The 24,772-nt window shown below is 42.9% G+C and overlaps 1 protein-coding gene across 2 annotated transcripts in view; it reads right to left on the bottom strand.

Annotated features, from left to right (window-relative positions):
* The window catches only part of NINJ2 (ninjurin 2), a 74,970-nt gene that overhangs the window by 2,864 nt on the left and 47,334 nt on the right, over positions 1 to 24,772 (bottom strand). For both annotated transcript variants that reach the window (XM_080393546.1, XM_080393545.1), the window contains exon 2: positions 181 to 412. In XM_080393546.1, the coding sequence (XP_080249672.1) occupies positions 181 to 412 (232 nt within the window). The remainder of the gene's footprint in view (positions 1 to 180; positions 413 to 24,772) is intronic.

Below are 24,772 nucleotides of genomic sequence, written 5' to 3'. Positions count from 1 at the left end.
TTTGAAAAGCAGTGACACAGACCTCCCCACCACCCATGTCAAGCTGTCCTCAGTTCTCCCACAGCCCTGGTTGGAGCTAGGGGGAATGATTTGGGGGAAGAGGCTTCTCCTTTCCATCCCCATGCCAGCCAAGCCATGGGGTGCCCTGCGAAGTTGCACATGCTTTGGTGACCACCTTACCAGTGATGATGAGGAGAATCCCTATCATCACCTGGAAGAAGAGAGAGATGCTGATCAGCACGATGAGGGTGGTGTAGTACTGGAAGGATGTCCCCTGCTCCAGCACCGCTTTGAGCTGCGTGACGTTTGCCATGAACAGTGCCACGTCCAGCATGCTCTCTGCCACGCTCTTCTTCGTTGCGTAGTGGTTGATGTTCATCGGCCCGTTAATCCGGAGCTGAGGATTCACGCCCTGGGGAGACAGGAGAAACCGCGTGAACTGGTGCAATTGCTAAGCTGACAGACTCATCCGTGCTGAACGGGCTGTTGACTCCCCACAGCGTTAATCTAGAAAGCCTGGGAAAGAGTCAGAGTTGCGTGTTTTAAAAGTGTAGAGAGTGCCCACGTTCCCCTCACAGTTGCCTCATGATATTAATAGGCACAAGACACTTGTGGTGATCAAGAGGTCAGCAAGGTTAGAAAAATACTGGTTATTTTTATGGAAAACAAACTTGTCCAAAGTTACAATAATGTAGATTACCCAGAGCCAGGGATTTTGCAAGGAATATTAAATTCTCTTTCCTTCAGGGCACAGACAAGCCTTACACTTACAGGGGATTAGATCTTCCATTTGGGTCATGTGTTCAAAGGCCAGTTCTGTTTAATATCTTTATCAATGATCTGGATGAGGAGATTGAGTGCACCTCAGTAAGTCTGCAGATGAGACCAGGTTGGGATGAGCTGCTTGAGGGCAGGAAGGCTCTGCAGGGGGATCTGGACAAGCTGGATCAGTGGGCTGAGGCCAATTGTATGAGGTTCACCAAGGCTCAGTGCTGGGTCCTGCACTTGGGTCACAACAACCCCAGAGAGCACTACAGGCTTGGGGCAGAGAGGCTGGAAAGTGCCTGGTGGGAAAGGACCTGGGGGTGCTGGTTGATGGCCGGCTGAACATGAGCCAGCAGTGTGCCCAGGTGGCCAAGGAGGCCAACAGCATCCTGGCTTGTATCAGAAGAACTAATGTGTCCAGCAGGACAAGGGGAGTGATTGTCCCCCTGTCCTTGGCACTGGTGGGGCCAAACCTTGAAAGCATTGGGCCCCTCACTACAAGAAAGACATTGAGGTGCTGGAGCATGTCCTGAGATGGGCAACGGAGCTGATGAAGGGTCTGGAGCACAAGGCCTATGAGGAGCGGCTGAGGGAACTGGGTTTTTTTAGTCTGGAGAACAGGAGGCTCAGGGGGGACCTTATTGCTCTCTACAACTACCTGAAGGGAGACTGTAATGAGGTAGGTGTTGGTCTCTTCTCCCAGGTAACAAGTGATAGGACAAGAGGAAATGGCCTCAAATTGCACCAGGGGAGGTTTAGATTGGATATTAGGAAAAAATTCTTCACTGAAAGGGTTGTGAAGCATTGGGACAAGCTGCCCAGGGATGTGGTTGAGTCACCATCCCTAGATGTATTTAAAAGACATGTAGATGTGGCACTTAGGGACATTTTTTGTGGTGGACTTGGCAGTACTATGTTAACAGTTGGACTTCACAATCTTAAAGGTCTTTTCCAGCCTGAACAATTCTATGATCCTACGACTGTCAGTGGCTGGGCTTTATATCTTCTCCAAAGACTTTTTGCTGGCTACTGTTTTAGACAAGATGCTAGAGCAGATGGGACAGCCCACATTTTTGTTTCTGAAACCAGGAACACTATTTCTTCAAAACATCAGACACTGAAACCCACCAAGACAAGGGGTGGGATCCATCACACCTGACTTCAATCATTCAGGCACATTTATTGTCAGTGGAAAGAAACAGGTATTTACAAGGGGTAAATCACCTGGTAGCCCTTAACCTAATTGCAAACTGTATATCATTTGGCTGCTTTTAGCCATCTGTTTTTTCGTCAATCTTTGTTGTTAATTGAGTTCCCCTGTTAGCTGTCTTGACCCAAATGATGGGGAAAAAAAAAATAGAAAATAGGATGGTAGTTTTCAATTCACCCAGAGTGTCATCAGCTGGTAATAAAACAACAGTAAAGGCAACAGTTAACAAAAGATTTGGATATATCTGCAGCAAGCTATGATCTTTTTTCTTAAAAAAAAAAAGAAAAAAGAAAGAAAAACAACACTTCAATATAGCAGACAGGCTTCAGTTCTCGGTAATCAGCCTCCTGTCAGCTGTAGTGAAGACCAGCAGCCTTGCCCTCAGTGCTGTCTGATGGATAACCCTTTAAATCTGGAGATAAGGGCCAGAGGTGACCTCTTTCATTCAGAATGGTGGAAGAGATTTCTCTAGTTGCCTACTGAAGTAGGACTGTGCCTACATAAAATGGTAAGTCCTGATTTGGTCCTTTTGTACCAGATAAAGTAAAAAAATGTAATTTTATCTCCATGCTCTGGGCATGACATAGAGAAGGGCTATGGATAACGCTTTGTGCTGCTGTCTTTGATCTCTTTGTGTGTCCCTGGGTTTCCTCTGTGCCAGGGTGGGAGTGTGAGCAAAGCCAGTGATCCTGGGAGAGCGCTGGATGTGGTTGTGTCTCTGATGCTGAAACTGGGGCTGGATTTCAGAGGGGGATTGTAGCCTGTGCCAGCAATCACCTTCATGTGGGGAAGATGTGTAGTAAAAAGTGAACAGGAAGGCATGTGTCCAGTTTTGAACTATTGGTGAACTGTGATCCCTAAGAAAGGGCTGGCTTGGGTAGGAAAGTGCTTCGGGGGATTTTTTACTTTTTTGATCGCTGAAAGCATGTAATTCTTGTGGTTTCTAAAAGTAAAGTTACTGTGGTTAAGTGGCCCCTTTGCAAATCCTGTATTTCTTGCTGTGGAAGATAGAAGCTAAAGGATACTGGAAGGAGATAAAAGTAGAAGTCTATAGAGAGCTACTAAGGACTCAAAGGCAATGTGTACGTATTCAAGACTTATTAAACATTGCTGTCTGGTGTCTGGGGAAGAATAGAGGTATCTCATGTCTTTGGGAAAGGAGGCCAGCAAAAGATCCAATCCTGGGAACATGCTCTAAAAAACAGTATTTAAGTACTGCCTTGTCTCAGCTGGCTTCAAAGCAGGTGATTCTGTTGCAACAGAGTGGTACCCATACCAAATGGTGCAAGGTTTGAGATTTGACCCTTTCATGTTTTTTTTCTTATCCCTAAAGAGTCAGCCCTCCTCCCTGCAGTGTCACAAAGCTGAGCATTGATAGTTTCTCTGCATAAGGATGAGTTAAGGGTGCAAGAACAAGGACGCTATACAAACAAGACAGAGCTTTTGTTAAATGAGGGACTGGTACAAGGAGGCTGAGACATCTGTTCCCAGTCCCTTATATGGAGACAAATAAAGCAAGACAGGAGGTCTTGTTAAATGAAAACACATCTTCCTTTTGGGCTGCCCCCACTTTCCTTTACCTGCAGTGTGAAATGAGGTAGAGTTGCAATGTACCGAGTTCTGTGACCCAGACAACTGGGTGATGAAAATAGACAGCTTTTACGTGGGCTTTTCTTGTGTGAATGAGCTCAGTGGCGTATTCCACTGTTTGAGACATGATGCCACTGATCTCCGATGCAGAGTCACTGGATCTGTGAAACACTTAAACTGAGCAATGAAAAACTGTGATTTCTGTTTCAAAGTTCTGTCAGCCAAACCTTAGTACATCCACAAAGGTGGTCAAAAGGTTGCTGGATGAAGACAGATGGTAGACACCAAGCTTTCATTTAGGCAGCTAAACAATCAGTTTGCAGGCATCCTTATGACTCAGGTGTCCTTCTTAGTTGATCTAGCTCTTCTGTGGATTTGGCCCTTACAGAGTATTTGGACTAGTCCAGCAGCTAGAAATGCAAGCCTGGAGCCTCAAACAACAGGAGACTTAAACCAGGAGCCTTCAGAGACCTGGCATTTCAATTAGTGCCGGAGGATGGCTTTGCTGGGGATGCCTGGTGCCATAGCTGTCACCAGCTAACTGCTGCATCTGTGGGGTATGAATGCATGGCTGTGAGTTGTTTTGGTTTTGAGCTGCCACAATGCATGCACAGCCTTTCAAAGTGGGATCATTTCTACTTTTGCTTTGTGTTAAAGTTGAGTCCTGTAAACTGCTGTGGCTCACAAGCAACTCTGGTTTCCCTGCAGTAGGATTGCCCCAACAGCAGGGAGGGGTGGGGGGTGGTGGTGTTATGTGGGATACTGGCCAGATTAAATGATTCCTTTTTGGCAAACAGAGCCCTAAGTCAAGTCACAGGACATACCCGAAGGCTTATCAAAGTGATTTATGTCATCAGGCTAGAGCTGGTGTCTTTCTAGTCACTTTGAAAGTGTTCTCCTTCCGAGAGTGAGAATTGCTGTGAGAATTGCTCCATATTGCATCAAAGAGAGGAAACCTGGATCTGGCAGTCAGACACCAAGTTCATCTTGCAAGTGTTGCAGAGCCAGCGTGTCTGCTGGAAAGCAGCACCTACTAGTATGCAGCACTTCCCCAAGGTGGGGGTGTATCACTGTTGCCACTTCTTAAGGGTAGGGAAATTAGGACATGAAGAAGTACAGCCCAGTCACACAACAGTGCTGGCTGAACTGGTGCTGGAGCTTGGCTCCTGTGTCCCATCTCTGAATGTTTTTGCTTCACATATGAGACAGCTGCTTTCCCTGCAAACACTCTGCTGGCTTCAGTCTGACCTCAGGCAAATCCCCTTTCTGCTTCCTTTTGTGTAAACGTGGCACAGCGATACAGATCCCTACAGGGGCTGAGTGAGGCAGCCATCTACTTACCCAAGTCAGAAGCTTTATTCTTACTCAAAGCATACAGACACATGCACAAATATTTAACTCTCACTTCTATTGTTGTTTTTAATTTTTGTAGGGATTCTTGTAGAAAGGAGGATGTCTATCACTACAAGCATGGGATTGATATTTTTTTTATTATTATTTGTTTTTTCTTTTTAAACTTGCTCTCTGGTTTTGCTGTAGAGAGCTGGCGGGCAGCTCACAGGGCCTGTTAAACCTGGCTCTGGCACCAGAGGGCAAGCTGAGCTCCACAGCTCACTGAAGCTACCTGAAAAAATTTCCACTGAAATTAGTTTTCAAGGGAAATCCTTTGCTTTTTATTATGCATTTATTTTTACAAAAAATACATACTTCTTCTGAAAAATTTTGGAGCAGGTTCATCTAAATATTTCCTCCAAAACTTGGAGATTGCGGCTGAGGGGGGCACAGAGCTTTCCTAAAGCTACTTGGACAATTTCTACAAAACCTACAGTTTCTCTTGTTGTGTTTTTTCAGGGCAGGGAAAAAAAAATAGAGAGCAGATCTAATTGTGAAGCTGTGTACTTTGTGGGTTTTGTGACCCTATCCCCAGGGGAGAACAGACTGAAAGAGACAGTGGGACAGCATGAGGCTTGCAAGTATGAGAATGATAATCCTCTTCATGGGAGCACTCTGGCAGAGGGGGATGTCTGAAAAGAAACTATATTACTGGCCATTAGTTCCAAGGGAAATGCTGGAGGATGCCAAAGAAAACAGAGACATGAATGCAGGCCGTGCACTCGGAGGGGTAGGTGTGGAGACGCCCACCACAGGGATCCCGGCTGATAAACAGCCAGCCGCACACAGGCGGGCACACACACAGCATCGGGCACTGGGGAAAATCTTCGGGTATTTTTCCGCAGTATTTGCCAGTTGGCAGTTTAGCTTTAGAAGTACTTTGTAAACATCAGTTGATGAAGGTTAAAGATGCACCTTGCAAGGTAGGAGAGGAGCGGATTTCCCTGAGAGCAAGCAGAGAGGTTAAAGACCCTGCGCTCAGTCTTTTCTGGGGGACCTTGCTGCCTGCAGTTCCTGACCACTTCACTTGGGTAAAGGGAACCGATTTTCATATATTTTGCCTATGTGCCATGCCTAGGCACAGAAAGCGTCAGTGGCAGCGCCAGGAACAGCAGCAACTACCAGGTCTGCCCACCCCATGGGTCCCGCTTCCCCTGCAGAGCTGCGTGTGTCAGCATGCAGGTGGGGAAGCAGGTTTGTGCACCGCGACATGAGTGCAAGAGAAGTGACACACAGGGAATGCTTCGGTCAGCACCAACTATATTATAGACTCTGTGTGGCAAAGGCTTTTTTTTTCTCCAATTTGGCACAACAGAAGCATCTTGGCTGTGTTCCATGAACAGAAGTAATAGTAAACCTCGTCATGGATGCTGCAAGCAGAAGGAAAACTGAGTGTTCAGGGCCAGTCCCCTGCTTCAGTCTCTGTGGAGGCTCTCAGCTAGTCCAGTTGTGCTTAGGATTTTTTCCTTTTAATACAGCCATCTGTTCTGCTCACTAGGGGTCCTGTTCAGAGCCAAATGGTTGTGTTGTCTTCAATTCATGTTGAATAAATCCTAGAAAACAAATCGGCGATGCTTTCCTGTATCTCAGGCTCTCCCCATGTATGGGACTGGTCCCGATGGAGTTCTTTCTCTGAGGTGTTCCTACACTTCTGAGGCAGGTCACTGCTCAGCGTAACAGCGAGCTCACTGACCCTAACTGTTTGGATGAAAGAGGTCTCTTAACAAAATGTAACTTCCAGGAGCTGAGAGCCTGTGCCTCTTCAGAAGTGGAAGCCTAGGCAAATGGTAGGCACAAATCCCGTGTCCTTGCTAATCACGGTTCCTGTTCTCTAGACTCACCAGACTCCCACTCTCCATTTGCTTTATCCACCTCCTATGTCTCATCTCACACCTGTGAGCAAACTTGGTGAGCTTTCTTGGCAGAGATGTTACCGTGGTGCAGCACTTAGGGCCTTCATCCCTGAGCTAAGGGGAGCCAAAGTAGACACTACTATCACTCGAGGGAGGGAAGTGCAGTTGGGTGACGCTGCCAGCAGAGCCTCTCCAATTTATCCATGTTCTCACTACGGCTTCCCAAATCAAGGTCATGCAAGAGCAGGAGACTAACAGCAAAACGTAACGCCATGTAGAGCTGAAGGGTTGGGAGGGGGTGGGGAAGCTGGGCAGCCCCCCGGCTGTGGCTGGCAGGGGGAGCAGAAGGAAGGAGCTGTGCTGAGTCATGAGGCAGCAGAGCCCCATGAGAGACTGGGTACCTCTCCTTGCCCTCGCTTTCTGTCTGACAGAGCAGTCGGTGCCGCTACCCGGCTGGCTGCAGCACTCGCAGCCTTCAGAGACCCGCTTGTCACATCAAGCGTGCATGCTCTGCTCTCTGTTTCTCCCTTTCCAAGCTTCTCATCTCTTATTCATCCTGCAGACCCTCTCTGCCCCCATCTGCATCTTCTGTTCAGCTATTCCTCTCTACTTTCATCCTCTTCTTCTATTCTCCATTCTGTTCTCACCCTCTGCTTTTCTTTCACACTTTTTCCTGTTATTGAGCTCTTCTCCTCCTTCATGTACCCCCTCCTTGGGTTTCTGTCTCCTCTTTCTCCTCTGTTCTTTTCCCCCTTTGGCATGCTGTGCTGCTTGCTGTATGGCAAGTATCTTGAATCTGTTCACTCTCAGATGCCACTCACGGCTTCCTATGCTACAGGGCAACATAAATTATGTATCGCTCAAATAACTGTCTTACCAAATCTATATTAAACTCCCTCGTTAAGTGTATTTATGAAACTGAATTGGGGGGATCCAGGAATCAACTGGCAGGCTGTAGGGCTGAGCTGGAAGAGAAGATAATTTTTCTTTTCCAGGTAGCTGAGATGAGAAAAAGGTGGGAAGAGCAGTGACACTGGTGGAGGAGCCTCTATCTATAGCTCAGAAACAGTTAGTGGTTTGGGGGGCTCAAGAACTGCTTGGCACCAGCAATTACAATGTGCTGATGCATCATCTCTGATTGTTGAACAGAAGCAGTTGGGTGTGTATGGGGGGGTGGGACATGACACAGGATGACACAACAGCTCTTTGTATGTATGGAATTGGGAGTGCACTCAAAAGGATTAGTGGGAACATTATTTCCAAAGCCAGGGTACAGAAGCTGGGGCCTATTCAGGTCACTAGTGTTTAGCACCCAGAGCTGTTTTATCCCAGTTTGTTGGGTTTGGTTTGTGGGTGTTTGGTTTTTTGTTGGGTTTTGTTTGGTATGAGTTTGTTTTTTTTTTTTTTTTTTTTGGGGGGGGAAGCAGGGGAAGACTAAAAACAGCTTTACAAGAAAAAAAAATATTAAAAGTAGGTTAGCAGAGAAAATGAGTTTATAAAAAATGGAAGAGCAGCCGGGAGGCATAACAGTAACTACTGCATGGTGCTTACAAAGCTAAACACGTTAAGAAGAATAAATCCCCAAGCTGGATGGCTTATGGCCCAAAATATTAAGAAAAGCTGGGCCTGATTGCAGGCTGCTGCCAGATCCAAAGAGCAAATGTGTTCATATAAATCATTTTAATACAAAACATTCCTAAAGCAAGGTCCTAAATTTGAATTTCTTCCAAGTCTAAGGGTGTTTGCGTCCAATGCTGAAGGGTCAGGTTGATTTCTAAAACTGAGAGAACATACTAACAGCTGTACTGGATCAGACCAAAGGTCCAATCCCCCTCTGACTGTAGTTTGTAGCAGATGTGTAGGGTAAAAAAAAAAAAAAAGTCTTAAAATGGAACAAGCGTATAGCAATGGTCCCATGTGCTCTGTTTGCCCAGTGACCTGCAACTCTGTATACAGAACGACCCCAGCCCTGGTCTGATGTTGCTTTTCATGTGAGGAAGCCCAAGGTTAACTTGTCATTTGCTGTGTGGCTTAGGGCATCCTATTGCTCTCCCTGGATCTTAGTTTCCCCATCTGTAAAATAATGATAATGCTCACATAGGTGATATGCAGGGAGAGAGATGGCCAAGATTTACTGTAGAAATGTGGTATGTCCCTGCGTTGCACGTACAATACACATAGACTGAATTCATCACGCATGTAAGCCCCTGAATCTGATGAAATTGGGTAGGTGATTTTCTTATTCCCAGGGGGCTTTACATCTTGCAATATTTACCAGGTAAACCTCACTCTAAGGCACTGGAGTTTAGGTTCATCTGCAGATTTTGACATCTGTGTGCCCCTGGTCACTCTGAGTGCTCGGGGCTCTCCACGGAAGGGAAGCTGTGATAGTCCAGGTGGAAAAAGGGGAGAACATTACTCGGAGTTTCAACAGAGGCAGAGCTGGTGAAACCACATCCATAAACAGTGAAACTCAGGAGGTTTTGTCCCTCTGTTATTTGTATTAAAATAACATAAAAAGTGCATTTTTTCCAGTTTCACGTGTACTAACACTCACAGTGTATTTGTCCTGTGGGTCACTGTCTGTCTTCTATTGCAGGACTCGCCAGCATCTCCAAACAGACCCAGCTGATTTAGTCTCACCTGGGTGCATAGTATTCTCTTTCTTCAAAAACTGCCAGGCTTAGCTTCCTCCTCTGCCAGGAAATTGAGCCAACCTCTGGATCGAAAAAGGCTGAATCTGCTGATTTTGTTCAGAACTGGGACACTGAGTTGTGTCAGTTCGCAGCTGAGCATCTGGCCTCATGCCATCAGAAGAGGTAAAAAAAAACCCCAAGCAAATAAATGAACCGACCAAACAAAAAAACCAACCCAGGTGCTATTGCTGATCTAAACTTCCATAAGTCCTTAATCCCAGTTGTTTGTTTGATGATTTTTTTATTATTATTATTTTTATTTTCATTCAGGGCTGGCCAAGCTAAATATTGAATACAGAAACTAGTGAGGTGGTAACTGGGGTTACAGGGGCAGATACTTGTAGTCGGCAACAGACTTCAGGGTAGGGAAGATTGCAAGAGCAGCATCTCAGGTCTGTGCTAGGCTGCTTGGGAATGACAAGCTCAGAAACAGCATCAGCTGTGGATGGAAAGATTTTAAACATGTTAGGAGTGCTCTAACAAATGGCTGTTGCATTTTCACATGAGAAAATGCAAAGTGATGCATGGCTATGGCTGTTCAGATTCAATTAGTGTTAATGCCCTTCCATTAAGCTCTGGCTTGCAGGGCTGCCTCTTGCTTGGGAGCCTGCTGTGCCGAGGAAGGCTGCTACTGCCTCGCCAGGGCTGGGGTGATGGGTAACCGGGAGAGATCTGAGGTGCCATGCTTGAAAGGAGCATAGCTGTGTTCTCAAGGGCATGTGTGGGAGCATCTCTATTACCACTGAGCACATCCATGCCATCTTGCTGAGCCTGGCTGAAAAACGATCATGTTTGTTTGCTCTCAGTTGAGTATTGCTTTGTGTGGGGTGAATGCATTAGCTTTTCTGCTTGTGGTTTGGTTATTGTCTGACTGAGGCTATTGCTCCTGATCTTGGATTAATTATGGCAAGTCATTCAGCTACATTTTAGTGGGTTTCACTGCTGCTGTGGCTAAAATGGACAAGAATTGGGACTGTGTCGATAAAGGCACTTCTAGGAGTTGGAGAGCTCTGAGCTTGGCTCTAAGTTGTTGTGTAATTTCTGTCATGGATTCTTTGTGAAAATGGGGATAAATCTATTTTAATTCTTATATGTTAAGAGCTTTCCAGCCCAAGAAAATGCCATTTTTATTTGTGTTTGTTTTTTTCTAGTGTGTACAGTAACTAGCACAATGGAGCTCTAGTCTCAGTCAGAACATCTTATCCCAACTGTTAGGGATAAAAAGGTAGGAGGCTTCTCAAAGTTAAACTGTATTTTTAATAGGATTGTTAGCTTCTGCAGAGCACTTAAACATGTAACTATTACCCATATTTTAATAAGTGAACCAGCTAAGGAGCCAAAAGGCATCACCTCAGACCAGTGAAGGATGGCAGAGTACAGAATGAGACCGGTGTCCTGCCCCTGAGTCTCTCACTTTCACTACAAAGCTACACCTACATGACAGCAGTTATGGATGGCTACCAGCAGCTAGAACCACTCTACTTTTTCAGGACAATATATGAGCATAGCTAATTTCTAAATTACTCAATACAGGGCTTTTCCGTCTCCTGCGCTTGCTATATTAACCCTTGAAGGTGTATATTCAAGTTTCTTAATTTAGTATGGATTCATTGGCTTAAATTGTATTTCTCCTTTGGGTGGCAAAGCATTGAGCGGTTTAGGCATGTGTTGCTTCAGAAAGGGTCAGTATGAAGCAAGGCTGAGTCAAGAAGACACTTGAAAGAAATTCCCACTAGGGAAGGCATCTGTTTTTCACCTGTATCTCGTGGACCATTGGAGATGTCTGCTTCTTAGGCATCCTCAAAAGGCAACTAAGAAAACTGAGCTTATGTATGCAAGACAGATCTTGAACATACAAGTGGTATCTGTGAAACAGTCTGCCAATCTGATGGGAAACATTTACAGGTTGAGAATTTTAAAGCAGTGGAAAACACCCAGTGAAATGCCTTATATAGGCCTAGAGGCATTCCCTTCTAAGCAGCTATGGTTAAGCTTTTGCCCCTTTGAAGCCTATAAGCGGGTAAGGTGTTGAATACAATAGCTCTTTACTCCTCATCTTCTGGAAAAAAATGTCACTGTATTTCAAGTCAGGAAGGGGATACTTCAGTTGCAGAAACAAGGGATATGTCCCACAAGGAGGAGATGCTATTATTTTCTGATTCAAGTGACACCCAGACACCTCATCACATCGTGGGTATCCTGTTATAACAGGCACAAATAAACTTGCTTAGAGGCAGACAGACAGCCTGCAACAGAAGTAACCCAGAATTTGATCTAGTTTTCTGACAGTTGCAACATTCCATCCCTTTTTCAGACTACAGCTTGCTGAGTCCTCGTCAGTTGCTAGAATCAAATCATCCCACCCTTTGGCTCTTCCTCAACAATTTTCCTCTTTTGCTGGTACATCTAGTGTCTTTTGTTTGGGGGGCACAGACATTGTTTTGGGGATGATATTGCGAAGGAAATGCTCAGGCTGCTCTGAAGTCCTGCTGCTGTTAGCTGAAGTTACATGAATCTGAACCAACAGGAAAATCCAGATGGGGTCAGGGTAAGTTTTGTGCCAGAACCTGTTTCTTGGCCATATGTGACAGAAACCTGAAGCAGCCAGAACCTTGAAGTGGAATCTGCTCACATCAAAAGGCAAAAAAAAACCCCAAAAGCCTCCAGTCTGTAAAACTGGAGTTATGAAAACAGTCTGTTAAGCTAAAAAAAAAATAAAAACCCCTCTTTAATTAGAGAAATTGTTGGGTGAGACACATTAACTTTTAAAAAGAAGCGTCTTTGCATGGTGAGTCTATTCTTTCAGTCTTAGTTTCCCTCCCAGCAACTTCCACAGACTACCTGGTGCGTATAAACCTACTGGTCTCCCTGAAGTCCCTGGGAGAGCTTTCTCCCTGATGCTTGCTGAATTATTTGCCCTCTTTCCTCTGCATTGCCCTGTGGCATGTGCTCTTCCCCCTCTTCTGGAGCCTTCTGATGGCCAAAGGAATAACAGCTGCCACAGGGAAAATGGGCAGCTGTCCTCCCACACTATCCCCAAGTGGGGAAGTGTGTCCTAGCCATGCCCTTTTTCCTGGAGTGTGTAAGTTACAGTCTCTATATACTAAATTGGAAGCAACCAAGCTAAGCAGTTATGCCATCTGCTGCAATTAGTGTTTGTGGAACTTCATTCTGGAGGAATTGAACCCTGTGCAAGAACCAGCTCCCCTATCCAAGCTCATGTACCAACCCACATGGCAATTCCCTTTGCAGAAAGGCAGCAGCACATATCTGGGATATTCTTGTGTCCTATATAAGTCCCTGGAGGTGGCTGCTTCAGAAGGCTGACCTTGAGAGTGGGAAAGAATGAAGGATTTGGAGGCAGCAGAAGGATTCCAAAGAGCAATTTGTTTGTGGGTTGTTTCTTTTTTCCTGGTGCAAGTTTTTCCAAACCACACAGACCCAATGAGATCTTGAACAATGTCACACAGAGGGTCCAAGCTCTGTAATTAAGCCCCTATAAAAGCTCAGCCCTTGCAGGGGCCCTGGCGTTCCCAGGCAAGGTGTTGTCATTAGAGAGCAATGGAGCCCAGGGACACAGCTAACTGGGTCACCAAGGGAGCCCTTCTTATGTTTGGAACTAAGGAAAGATCCCACATAACATCCTTAAAAAAACCCTTGGTACAGGAGGAAAACCTGAAATCGGCATCTCTAGTGTTGTGTTGGTTTATATGGGTTTAACAACTTGATGGATCTGAGCTGGGAAACTTTGACCCTATTGTTCCTATTAATCAATTAATTGAAAGCTGAGCGAAGGCCCTGCCTTAGGATGTACAGTAAAGCTCAGGGAGGAGGTTTAAGGTGGTTATAGAGTGGAAGCTTTTCTTTGGTAATTAGAAATATTAAGTTTGGCTTCCCCTTGTCTTCCTGGAGGAATTTCAAGGGTGGGGTCATCCTGTTGTTTGGGTTTGTAGCTTGCTATGTTGACAGAAGGATTAATAGGAAGTGGCTGGTTTTCCTTTTTCTTTCCATCCTTCGGTGCAGCTTGATGGTGCTATAACAGCTAGCCATACCAAATTCAGAGCAGTGACACAGTGGGCCATTAAAATGGCCATTGGTATACCAGTATGTTAAACTGATTGTTTAATGTTTAATTGTTTAATGTTTAATACATTGTGAATTACTGTTGGGCAGAAATCAGAAGTGAAACAGCTGGTGGCTGGTAATATCTCCTTTTTCCTAAAAAAGGGTACTAGGGCTTCCCTGTCCAACTTCCACTGAATTCAATGGAAGTTAAAAAATTAAAACACTTATCTTTGGCTGTCTCAGCTAAAGTTAAAAATGTTAAATTAAATTATACTCCAACAGTTTGGCTCTGCAAGCAACTGTGCTAAGATACTTTATAAGATCAAAGTAGCAGAATTAGAAGTGCCAGGATCAGAATTTTTTTCACAGCAGTAGATAACAGGCCTGTTCTTGGCAAACTGGAGTAAGTAGTTAATGTTGAACTGAGATCACCAGGTCACTGGCACAACAGAAGAACTAGGTGAGAAAATCAGCAACTTGCGTTTCAGCTAGGGGATGCTGGAGTAAGGTGAAATCATGTGTTCCAGGAACTCAGTTATAATGGAGAGGATGAGGCGCACGGGAATTCAACAGAAAAGGAAAGGACCTCTGCTGCTTTTGCTTTTTATTTGTGAGTTGCTTGCTTTGTGTTGGTTTCTGAGACAGAGTGGGGAGTGGATGCAGTGAGGAGGGCTATTGCCCCGCTGCCCTCCATGTTAGGGGGCTGTGGAGTTTTGTCTCCTTCTGGTGGCTGCTCTGGCTGTGGCGTCAGAGCTGCCTCCACCTTCGTGACTTGTTGAGTTCAGAAGCTCAACTTTGCAATCTCAGGTCCCAGCTGTAACAGCTACATCAGTATGTCTTCCTAAATTCTAGATATCCTCTCAGGATTTACTGGCAGGAGAAACAGCCAAATTAGATGAGAACCAGCAGGTGGTGCTCGGTTGTAAATGCAAAGGGTTGCTCCATGTTAAGATGGTAGCAAGCTTGCAGTGCCGTTGGTTATCCTATGCCTCTGCTAAAATACTAGCTTCCCCTCGCACCACCACCACCCCCTCTCCCCCCCCCCCCCCCCCCCCCCCCCCCAGTGGATTACGTATTCGGGTATAACTATTACTACGTGGGGTTATATGCTTTCTAGACAGCCTGCTAGGTTAGGAAGCATTGCAAAAATGCTTTGTATAATTTGGAAACTTCTGACCAGCTGCAGAGCAGGGCTTGAAGTCTAAGAGCAAAGAGCTCAGAAAGCATAATTATTTGGTCTTCAAAGATGCCTGATGTAACTTATTTGAGAGAGTGCTGCAGGAATCCACACATTAAAATAAATATGTGGTAACTGTAGAATGCTCTCTCCCTCCTTTTCCCTCTGTTAATCACCTAATTTAGTTTTGTGCCTTTATGTTGTGTTAAAATAATACAGAAGACCATGGACAAAGTTGTGACTGGAAGATAATAATGAGTAATGTTTACAACAAAGCTCAGGAGGGAAGCTTTGTAAAAAGAGCTACTTCAGAAGCTGGTCATGCATGTAAAACTGGCTCTTATTAAATCTGATATATTATTTTTAAATGGTTGCTATAGTCCTAGATTGTATTCTTTTGAATATTGAATATCAAGCACCTGACACATAATTCCAATAAAATTTCTTTGGTTAAAACTGTTTCACCTGCTTTAACACTATGTAGTCTGAATGCCAATAGTAGCCTCCTGAAGTCTTAAATTTCCCTGCACCACAGGAAGGACACTGCAGTAGGGCTTGGAGAGGTATTATGTTTTGGACTAGTTTCCTCATACAGCTGTTGCTGTGGCTGTTCAGTTTTGTATAAAAGCAATACTAAAGGTCAGATTAGATACCATTTTAGAAATAAAACTGGCCTTGGCCTAAATCCTGTGTAACCTCCCTGACAGTGCACAGAATGCAAACAAGCATGGACTGCGTTCTCTTGTTTCAGTTTTTAAAACAATGATTTAAAGCAATCATGCTCTGAGGGGAGTGTTTCTGTATAGCCTTAAGTGGTGAAGGTCTACTTGTCTCAAATCTGGCAGAAGGAATATACACCACCACTTTCCTCACCAAGACATAGACAACAAAGTTCAAGGAACAGTTTTTAGGGTTTGATGCTTCCAGAAGTGTTGAAGGCTTTCTAGATTACTGAATAAATGTGTTAGTTAGCATTTATAGGCTATTAAGGAAGCTCACGCGGCTGAAGTCATGCTTGTGAGAAGGCTCTGCAAACAGCAGGTGTTTGTGGGGAGGCGGGTCGGATTGCTGGTCCCTGCCTAGCTGATAGACCCATGGTGGTCCCTATGGTTTTGTCTCCGATCCCAGTGGTAGGGCACAGCAGATCTCGTTGTTGTTACCCATCCAGTCCAGCATTCTGTTTCAGATTCATGGAAGCAATAACTGACTTATAAATCCTCCACTTCAAAATTAACAGTGGTCTCTCCTAACCAGTAAGCTAAGTGCTGCTCCTTTTAATGAACCTAACAGGGCTGGATCTTCTAGTATAACCAGTGGGAACTTCTCAGGCACGATACTTTGCTTAGGCAGCCATTCCAGCCAACAGTGCAGCAAAATACTGCTCTCTGAAAATTACACTAAGGTCTTTCTATTCACTTGAAAGAAGGTTGATGGAAATAAACTCTGTGCTTCATTATGCTGATATTTCTAAAGTGTCACAGGAAGTGCTTTGCATCAGGGAAGCCAAAGCAACATTTAAGCAAATGGCTGTGTAATGGCCTTCTGACTGCAACTACCTTCAGCCAAGGACCTGTTTGACAGGTATCTGACTTGGCCAGCTGTGTTTCTATTGAAAGCTGTGGGGAAGAAAGCTTCCACTGACCTCCTGGGGCAAACAGTAGCAGGCATTCAGTGGGCAGTGTTGGGGTGTGGGTTTCTGTCCAAGGGTACTGATTAATAACACTGATTAATAAAAGGCTTTGGTGGATTTGGCACGCTCAGCATTTCTGCAAGTCAGACTGGGTTTATGTGCATGTGAGGCAATCTTTTCTAATGTAATTAATTAAGAAATATGCATTTAATTAGGCTGCAGAAATAAATGAAGAAAATCTGAGCCCAGTTTAACTGAAGCTGTACTTGCTGTGACAACCAAAACAATGCCTTTGAAAGAGTCTCCTATGAATTAATCTCATCAAGAAGTTTCCCTGTTAAGCATCCTTGCTGATGACAGAACTGTCATCTGGGGGAGGAGTGTTACATCAGTACATTGTAGAAAGAGAAGGGGGAAAAAAACCCTAAACCAAACCAATCAAACAAAAACCAAACAACAAAAAAAACCTCCCATGAGATTAAACAAACAGAGAACTGTAACTTGGGCACTGGACACACCTGGTAGTCATGGGAAGTTTAGGTAGTGATGCCTAAGATTAAGCAGTGACTATGGATGCTCAAACTGAATGAAATTGTCACTGCTGACACGCCAAGAGATGTCAGGTGGACATCCAAATTTGTCATAGAGGTTGCGTCACTCGGATGCATCATATCTTTCTGTGGGAAGTGAGATGAAAAATTGAAACCGTGGCAAGGAAGGAGTTCAGAAATGGTCATTGTCTCTAGCTGTGCTGTCAGCTCCACTCCAGCTGCTGATATGGCACCTGCACTTTTGAATTTGTATTCTCTTATCACTGACGTACTCAGGGGTTTGGCAGGTGATTCATGTATGCTGATTCACAATTCATCCTGTGTAAAGTTTGCAGCAAAAGGCATTATCTTTGGTGTTGTAAACACAGGGGGGAAAAACACAACCCACGATCAGATTCTTCCGTAGCATAAATTTCTTCACTGTGACCTACAAACTTCTGCCTATGAAGTTGAAATTGGGATTTTGTTCTGGCAACTTACACACCGTCATCTCTCACTTATCTCTGGGTGGTTTATTCAGGTTACGGATTAACAGAGCAATCATTTAGCAACACCCTGCATTCTACTGCTTCCAGTCCACCTTGGTACAGCTGCATGACACTATGTGGGGCTGCACAGACTTACTGACTTGGCTCAGTACTAATTTAAGAATCTCCACAGCCTGCTGTCTGCTGTATTGCTGAGCTTTCTTTTCTCCTTTATACTTTCGGTGCTTGCTCTCACAGCCTGGACACAGTAATACCCTGCTACAGCAAAACAGCAGTTATGATAGTTACCTAGAAAATTAGGAACTGGGTGTATCAGTAAACAGATTTATTTTTTATACTTTTTTTTTTTTTTGTGGGAAGCTTATCTAGGGCAGGATATCTCAGCAGCTTCTCCCTTTTCAAACAGTTACTTTTGATGGAAGAACTGTGGAATGACTCCCCAGGAGGAGGAGATGGCCTGCAATAATCATCACCTGTCAATCCAAGGACTTCCAAGACCAAACCCAGCAAAGGTTCTCAGCAGTTCTCAAAGTGCCAGCGCAGTTAGTGGCTTTGAAATGCCAGCAAGAGCTGTGCTGGGACATCCTCTGTACTTTCTTACAGACACCAGAATGAGAGCCACAGACCTCTCTGAAGGGACAGAAAGGTCCACATATCAAAAATGCTAGTTTTGGAGCTTGTGCTTTATGCAAGAAGATTGCCACAGGAGTGGCATTACTGTCCTATTCTAAGCTTTGAGCTGCTGTGGGACTTGTACATGACTGCTCAGGGCCCCAGCCAGACTCCACCAGCATTAATGGAACATATAATCGATTTTGTGGTGAGGTAAAAATGCATCCTGCAACCTTGTGAGTAAAAAAAGGCCTGTTCACTTAACAAGGCAGGATTCAGATGTGCACAGTCCTAGAGTACCTCAGAATGATCAGCCACTTTCCCAAAGCCAGCTCGCACTATCATTCTGGATGTTTACCTTCACAGTACAAACAAAAAAGAGGTGTATTTATTGACGGGCTAAACAGGTACGCTTCTCTCCAAAGAAACCAGTTTGTTTAGTCAGCCTGGGTGTTGACAAGAGGTGGAAGGAAATCATTAGAAGAGACTGCATAGTAGGTATGATGATTAGCCATGTGGTTGGTACCAAACAATAGAGGCTTATGCAGAGCCTAGGGAATGCGGAGAGATAATTTTACCTTTCCAAACAGGAGGGCATCAAGCTGTGCTTCCCTGCCTGGGAAGTAGGTCAAGAGGAAGTGCACTTTCAATTCGTGTTCATCTCATAATTATTTCACATACTGAAGAACAGCATTTCTGTCAAGGGGAAGATGCCTCTGTGACCAGTCTTATGGAAGAACACTCCTCCACTCAAAGCAACAGCATGCATATTTGACACTTTCAGCACCAGCACCCATCAGCACTGCTTTCCACATGAGTTCTCATTGCACTTCTGCTGTTAGTTCTGACCTTGCCAAGCTCCACAGTCACTCCAGACATCACCGACAGTGGATCCAGTGCTGGATCCTAGCACGAGAGTGCACCGCTTCACATTTGCCAAAGAGACTCAAAAAATCAAGATGTGATATGCTGATGCTTCTGGTGCTAAAGCCATCTTTCACTGGCACTATTGCAGAAGCAAGTGGTCCTGGCAGAAGCATTTGTATGAGGATGCATATGTTAAACAGGAGACCATTTAAAATGTCTCTCTTTTTTGATTCTTAAGAGGGGAAAAGAGAATACCTTAACATGTACTTGCTAATTTCCATATGTAAGAGAGAATAACTTAAGTTGGAAAGGACCTTTGGAAGTCATCTGGTCCAACCCTTTGCTCAAAGCTAGGCAAGTTGTGAAGGTACTTAAGGTTGCTCAGGGTCATATCACTGAAGTGTTAAATGGATTGAACGTCCAAAACCTCTCTGAGCAACCTATTGCAATGTTTGATCACTATCATAAAGATATTTCTTAGTGGTTTCAAAAGTGCATTTTAAAGATGGATGTCAAAGGTTAGGTAAGGATAAAACTGTATTAGTCTAGGTAGAGAACTAATGTGGTATTATCATGTACACTACCTGGTCTTAGTTTTTTGGCATATAAGAGCTATGTTTCTGAAGTAGAAGAGAGCCTTTCCCAGGTGGTGGTGGTGGGGAAATCAAATACTTATGTTCAAAGCAGATCTTCCCATGAGTTGAAGGAATGCATAAAGGAACAGTGAGGGGAAAAAAATTTTAAAAGCCAAGCGACAGTGTCTTAGAGAAGGATGACAACATGATGGCTCTAATTTAGCATTCAACTATAGAGAAATGTAAATGTGAGCCTAAATACAGCCACTCCAATTGGACAGATCATCTTTTATATGTTGAGAAACAATATACATAGGACATGAAATACTACTGTTAAAAAGCACATTGCTTTTAACCTGCAGTGTATAATCTCCGCATATGCCACTTACTAATATTTCTTAAAAAAACCAAATGACCTAATTTTAAAAAAATAATTGGCTGTAATACTGAAACCCAAATCTGCTGCACCAAACTCTATATGTTCCAGGTCTTTCTGTAGCAAAATATTTAGGAGCTAGTTCTATTTTCTGCCGCAGATAAACAATTTTTTAAAAAAAAATTTTCATAGAAGTTTCTTGGTTTCACCATAACTGAGAAATGGTTGCAGTATTATTTCATCGTTTTCAAGATAACTAAATTGAACTGCAGTGAACACTGGTTTTTATTTTAGTCTGGGAAGTTGAGACTAATCCTTTATGTTAATTTTTTTGCCAGCTAAGGAAGCCAGTAAAGTCAGAAATTTCTGAACCTCTTCTTATCCAAGATTCCAAACTTAAATGTAAGCTAATAAAAGGAGGCTGGTTTTGTGGGGGGAAAAATATAATCCAGTTTTTTATTCCTCTACTGGAATTACTTCTCTTGTAATACTATACATAAAACACAACTCAGCCCTTGCATCAGTTATATTGCCTGAAGTAACACTATAAATTCAGACATGCCTGGGATGAATAAGTCTTTTCTTAAGGTTAACAATTGTCATTTTCCTTCTGACAGACCCCTGACTTTGGCATACCCCAAAGCCCTGATTTTCTTCTGCTATATTTTTAATATTTCCTTGCTACCAGCCATTTTTACCTGTTTTCTGCTATAACTATTCTGTTTTCCTCACAAATAGCAGTACTAAAATCAAGTAAGTAGCTATAATACTGTAGCAAAATGTGTATAACGTTTATTAGGAAGACTACTCTCCCAAAATTTTTTTCTTCTTTTCCCTTTCCCTCTAGCTATTGCAGTAGATCTGATTTAATGAAAAAAAAAAAAAAAACAACCCCAAAACCCACCAAAAACCAAATCCCCCAAACATACCTAATCAACCAACCAACCAAAAAACACATACAATCCCCACCCGCCCAAAAAGCTATTTAGCAGTTGTGTTTATACATGGTTAGATGCTTCTCTGGTGTGTTATCATACTTACCCTCAAAGAAAAGAAAAGTCTACCAAGAATTAACTTTATATTCATACCACATCTTTGCTAAATCAATGCTCAATTGTAATCAAGATTCTAATCTCCTAATCATTAGCCCTTTCAGTTCTAATGAACTTCTGTATCATCGGGAACAGTTGTTCCTTGCTTTCCTGTAATTCTCAAAGAGCAGCATTTAACAGGAAGGAAAAGCATCAACTAGGCTACTTTATTCATCTGTTCTTAGGTTTTGGGTACAATGTGCATTTTGCATCCTTCACCAAGGTAGTCCAAAAAATCTGGCAAGCTAATACTATGCCTTAGTTTTTTTCCCCCAGGACTCCTCAGTCTAACACAGCTCACTAACAGTACATTTAATCATCATTACTGTTAATAAAGCACAAGCTTCTGAAAGGCTTAATAGGAGTAAGTACTCAGTATTTTAATGCTGCTTTGAACTTCTAGTCCTTTTAATCTAATTTTCCCAGCAGCCTCTCATTTCTTTGGTAATAGTACCTGTAACAGTTTTCCAATAATTTTCAAGCTGAGTAAAGCTGGTTAACTCCTAGAAAAGAGATTGCCAGGGTAAGCCTAGTAACTTCTGCTTGTAACTAAGTAATGAGACTAAAATAGAACAGGAACTGAACCCTAGTCCAGCATATTCTGAAATGATGTTGAAGATAATCTCCTTTTTTTCTTAGGATTTTAAACCAAGAGCTTTGCATCCTGCTTCTAACCTGCCCAAGCAAAAACAGAACATTTACTTTCTATTATGTTTACTATATCTAGTTGTGTATTTGTGCTCCCAAATGGCTTGTTTCACAAAGCAACCAGGAAAATGATGAATGAAAGTGGTTGGGAGGAGGAACTTGGACAGAAGTAGTGAGATTTAAACAAGAAAATGTGAATGAAAACTGGATATTATTCTAGGAAAGCTTACTAGGTGACTAAACCCCACAATTTCATAATGGTGAATAAGGATATCTTCAGTTAACGGCACCTCTTTATTAAGTGAGGAAGTAAAGGCAGCTATTAAAAATATATCAAATAAATGAGGAAGAGGAGAAGAAAGAGGAAGGAGGCAGCAATTATGTAAATTAGAGACTGTGGAAATATAAAGAGGGGAAAGACTTGAGAGGGAGCAAAAGAAACCTCTGCCTCGCAGCCTAAGGACAGTAAGGCATTTTAAAGGATAACAGCAATAACATAATTCCTAGCAATAGTATAGCTCACTTGCTGGCAGGAGATTGAGGAAGTCTTAATCATTCAAGAAAGGCAGAAATAACCAATAGTTCTCTTTTGTGTTTAGAAAGAAGCAGGATGATGTAATTGGGTTTCATGGGAATGCATAAGTACCTTCAAACCCTTCCAAGTAACTATGAAAGATGATAAACAGCAACCACAAAGAATTAAAAAAAAAGATAAACCCCAGCATGCCTAGATAGAACCAGATAAACAAAAAGGAGTTGTGTGTAGCCTTCTCTTGCTGACTTGTAATAAGTCTTTGAGCACTAAAGAAACTTTTGAGTCTAAAGGAGAGTTAACTCAAAGAAAGGCAAAGCAAAATGACATGGATAATCCATGCCCAACTTGTTTGATAGTGGAGGGCAAATACTGAGAAAGCTTGATATGAGATTTAACTAGTAGAGGAGGAAAGGGAATATATCACATTGTGCCCAGTATAAAGTGAGGTTTGGAATTTTTTGCATTATTTTTTATTTCAGAAAATACTATTTGAAAATATTCCTTGTGTTATATGATACCTTGCCGGGTTTGTTGCCCTTTAACAGCCTTTAACATCCCCTGTGATGTGCTCTGGTGGCCAGAATTAGTTGGTGCTGTAGCTGGATTTGGGGCAGATGTTGAGTGCTAGGGCTGGAACCTTCCAAACTAGGATCAATTTGTTGACTGGTGATGAGACAGTTCAGTGTTTTTATCTGTGTCATTTCTTGAGCCCAAAGCTGGCTTGAAGTGTTATTAAAAGACCCTTGCAAGCCTAGAGAATAGACTATATGAGAGGTAGCCTGTGACAGAAGGCATGTGGACCACGAGGCTACAAATGTGGTTAAGGAAGCATGTAAGACTAATATTTCTTTAACAAAATCTATTAATTTTTGTTTGTGGAGATAGGGAAGGCAAGAGAAGATCATTTAACCACCTTGGCTGAATCAATACGGGTGCCTTGATTCTAATCAACATGGTCATAGGCCAGGTAGTTTTGTCAGGCCAGTTTGCATTGATTTGGCATGCAATAATTGATAACGGTAACTGTAACCTTTTTAATATCTAGTCTTTTTATTAATTGCTAGGTACAGTGTGAGTGAAGTACAGCTTGTGAGCATTAAGAACTGGAAGGCAGTGATTCGGAAATGGATTTAAGCGTCCTAATGGAAATGGAGCTGAACATGAGCTTGCTGTGGGACATGGCAGTTCTACAGTGATGACAGGAGCAGGGCTGTATTCATAAGATTCATTAGTTTAATATCAGAATAATGAGAAACTCTCTCACAGCTGAGAAACCCATAAAGTCTGAAAAGTGCATGGGAGAAGAGCCATACAAATTATGAAAATACTAATAAATGCCTTCTAAGGGGAAACTGAAAGAGATCCAGCCGTCCTGCTTAAAAGAAGACTTGAATCAGCCTTAATAAGTAGTAGAGTCTACCTGGTACTAAACCAACTTTGTATTATTGCTGGAGAAAGCGTATTAAAAAATCCTGTAACAAGAAGCTGAATCAAGGCAAGTTTAAATTGAAAATTAAGAGAGTAGGATAACTTGCCAAGAGAGGGGGCAAATTCTCCATCTCTTGAAACCTCCAAGATGTGACAACTTCATATATTCTAGTAAAATACCAGGTACTGGATTCAATGCAGAAGCAGCAAAGTGATAGAGCATCAGCCTTGCACAGAAGGTAGCACTGAATAATTCAGTGATCCCCAAGGACTCATGAGTATCTCTTACCCTTCCTAAACTTTTGAAACGTATCACTGTACACTGGTAAACTTGAGTCAGCTCTGGTGCTGATACAGCAGTTATTCTATCAATCTATTAACACTGGAGGTAAAGTTAGACTTTGTCAATTCTTTAGTTTAACCACATAACCTGTGTAACATCTTTATTCAAACGGCTCTGCGGGATCAGGATATTGATACCAAAAAGTTTAAGTTCAAGAGATTCCAAAACCAAGAATGCTTATAGGGACTTTGCCATGTGATGATGGCAAAGTACATTTCTTAGTGCTGGGTTTTTATTTTTTTAAAGGAAGCTGTATTTTCCCTGAAGCAACTTCTCTGCTTTTGCTTAGTTTCCTGCCAGAGAACAGCACACATTCTAACATCTCTCCCATATATCTGTATCTTTTATTATTTTCCTCTCTATAAATAATCTAGCGTGACTTGAAATGACAGTAAATTGCAGAGTTAAATAGACAGCGAAGGCAGTGTATCATTTAGATCTGATTATGTCCTGACATCAAAAGTTTCTGTTATTTAATTGACTCACTTAGCTTTAATGAAATCCCAAAGATGTAAATAGTTGGTCAGTAGGATTATGCAAGGCTTAAACAGATTTATGTCCCTTGAAAAGGCTGTGGAACTGTACTAATACTATTGTAGTTGCATGACAAGCTGGATGGATATTGAACCACCTGAAGGATCTTCCTGTTTTGTCTATTTCTGTAATGGTTACTTGAACAGAACACACCTATGGAACAGCACCTGAAGGTGGTGGTGTGTTTAGCTCTTGGCCTCAGCATTGCATGACTTTCTTCAGGATCTTTCAAGTATGTGAATAACCAAGAGCACCAGAGGGGTGTCATATGTGTGGCTGCATGAGCATAGTAATTTCTTCATGAACAAATAACTACTTGAGAGCCCAAGGCATACCAGTACATGTC

The sequence above is a fragment of the Falco punctatus genome (assembly GCF_963210335.1).
Source record: "Falco punctatus genome assembly, chromosome: 6".
NCBI classification, from domain to species: Eukaryota; Metazoa; Chordata; class Aves; order Falconiformes; family Falconidae; genus Falco; species Falco punctatus.
This window is presented reverse-complemented; position numbering and strand designations above follow the sequence as displayed.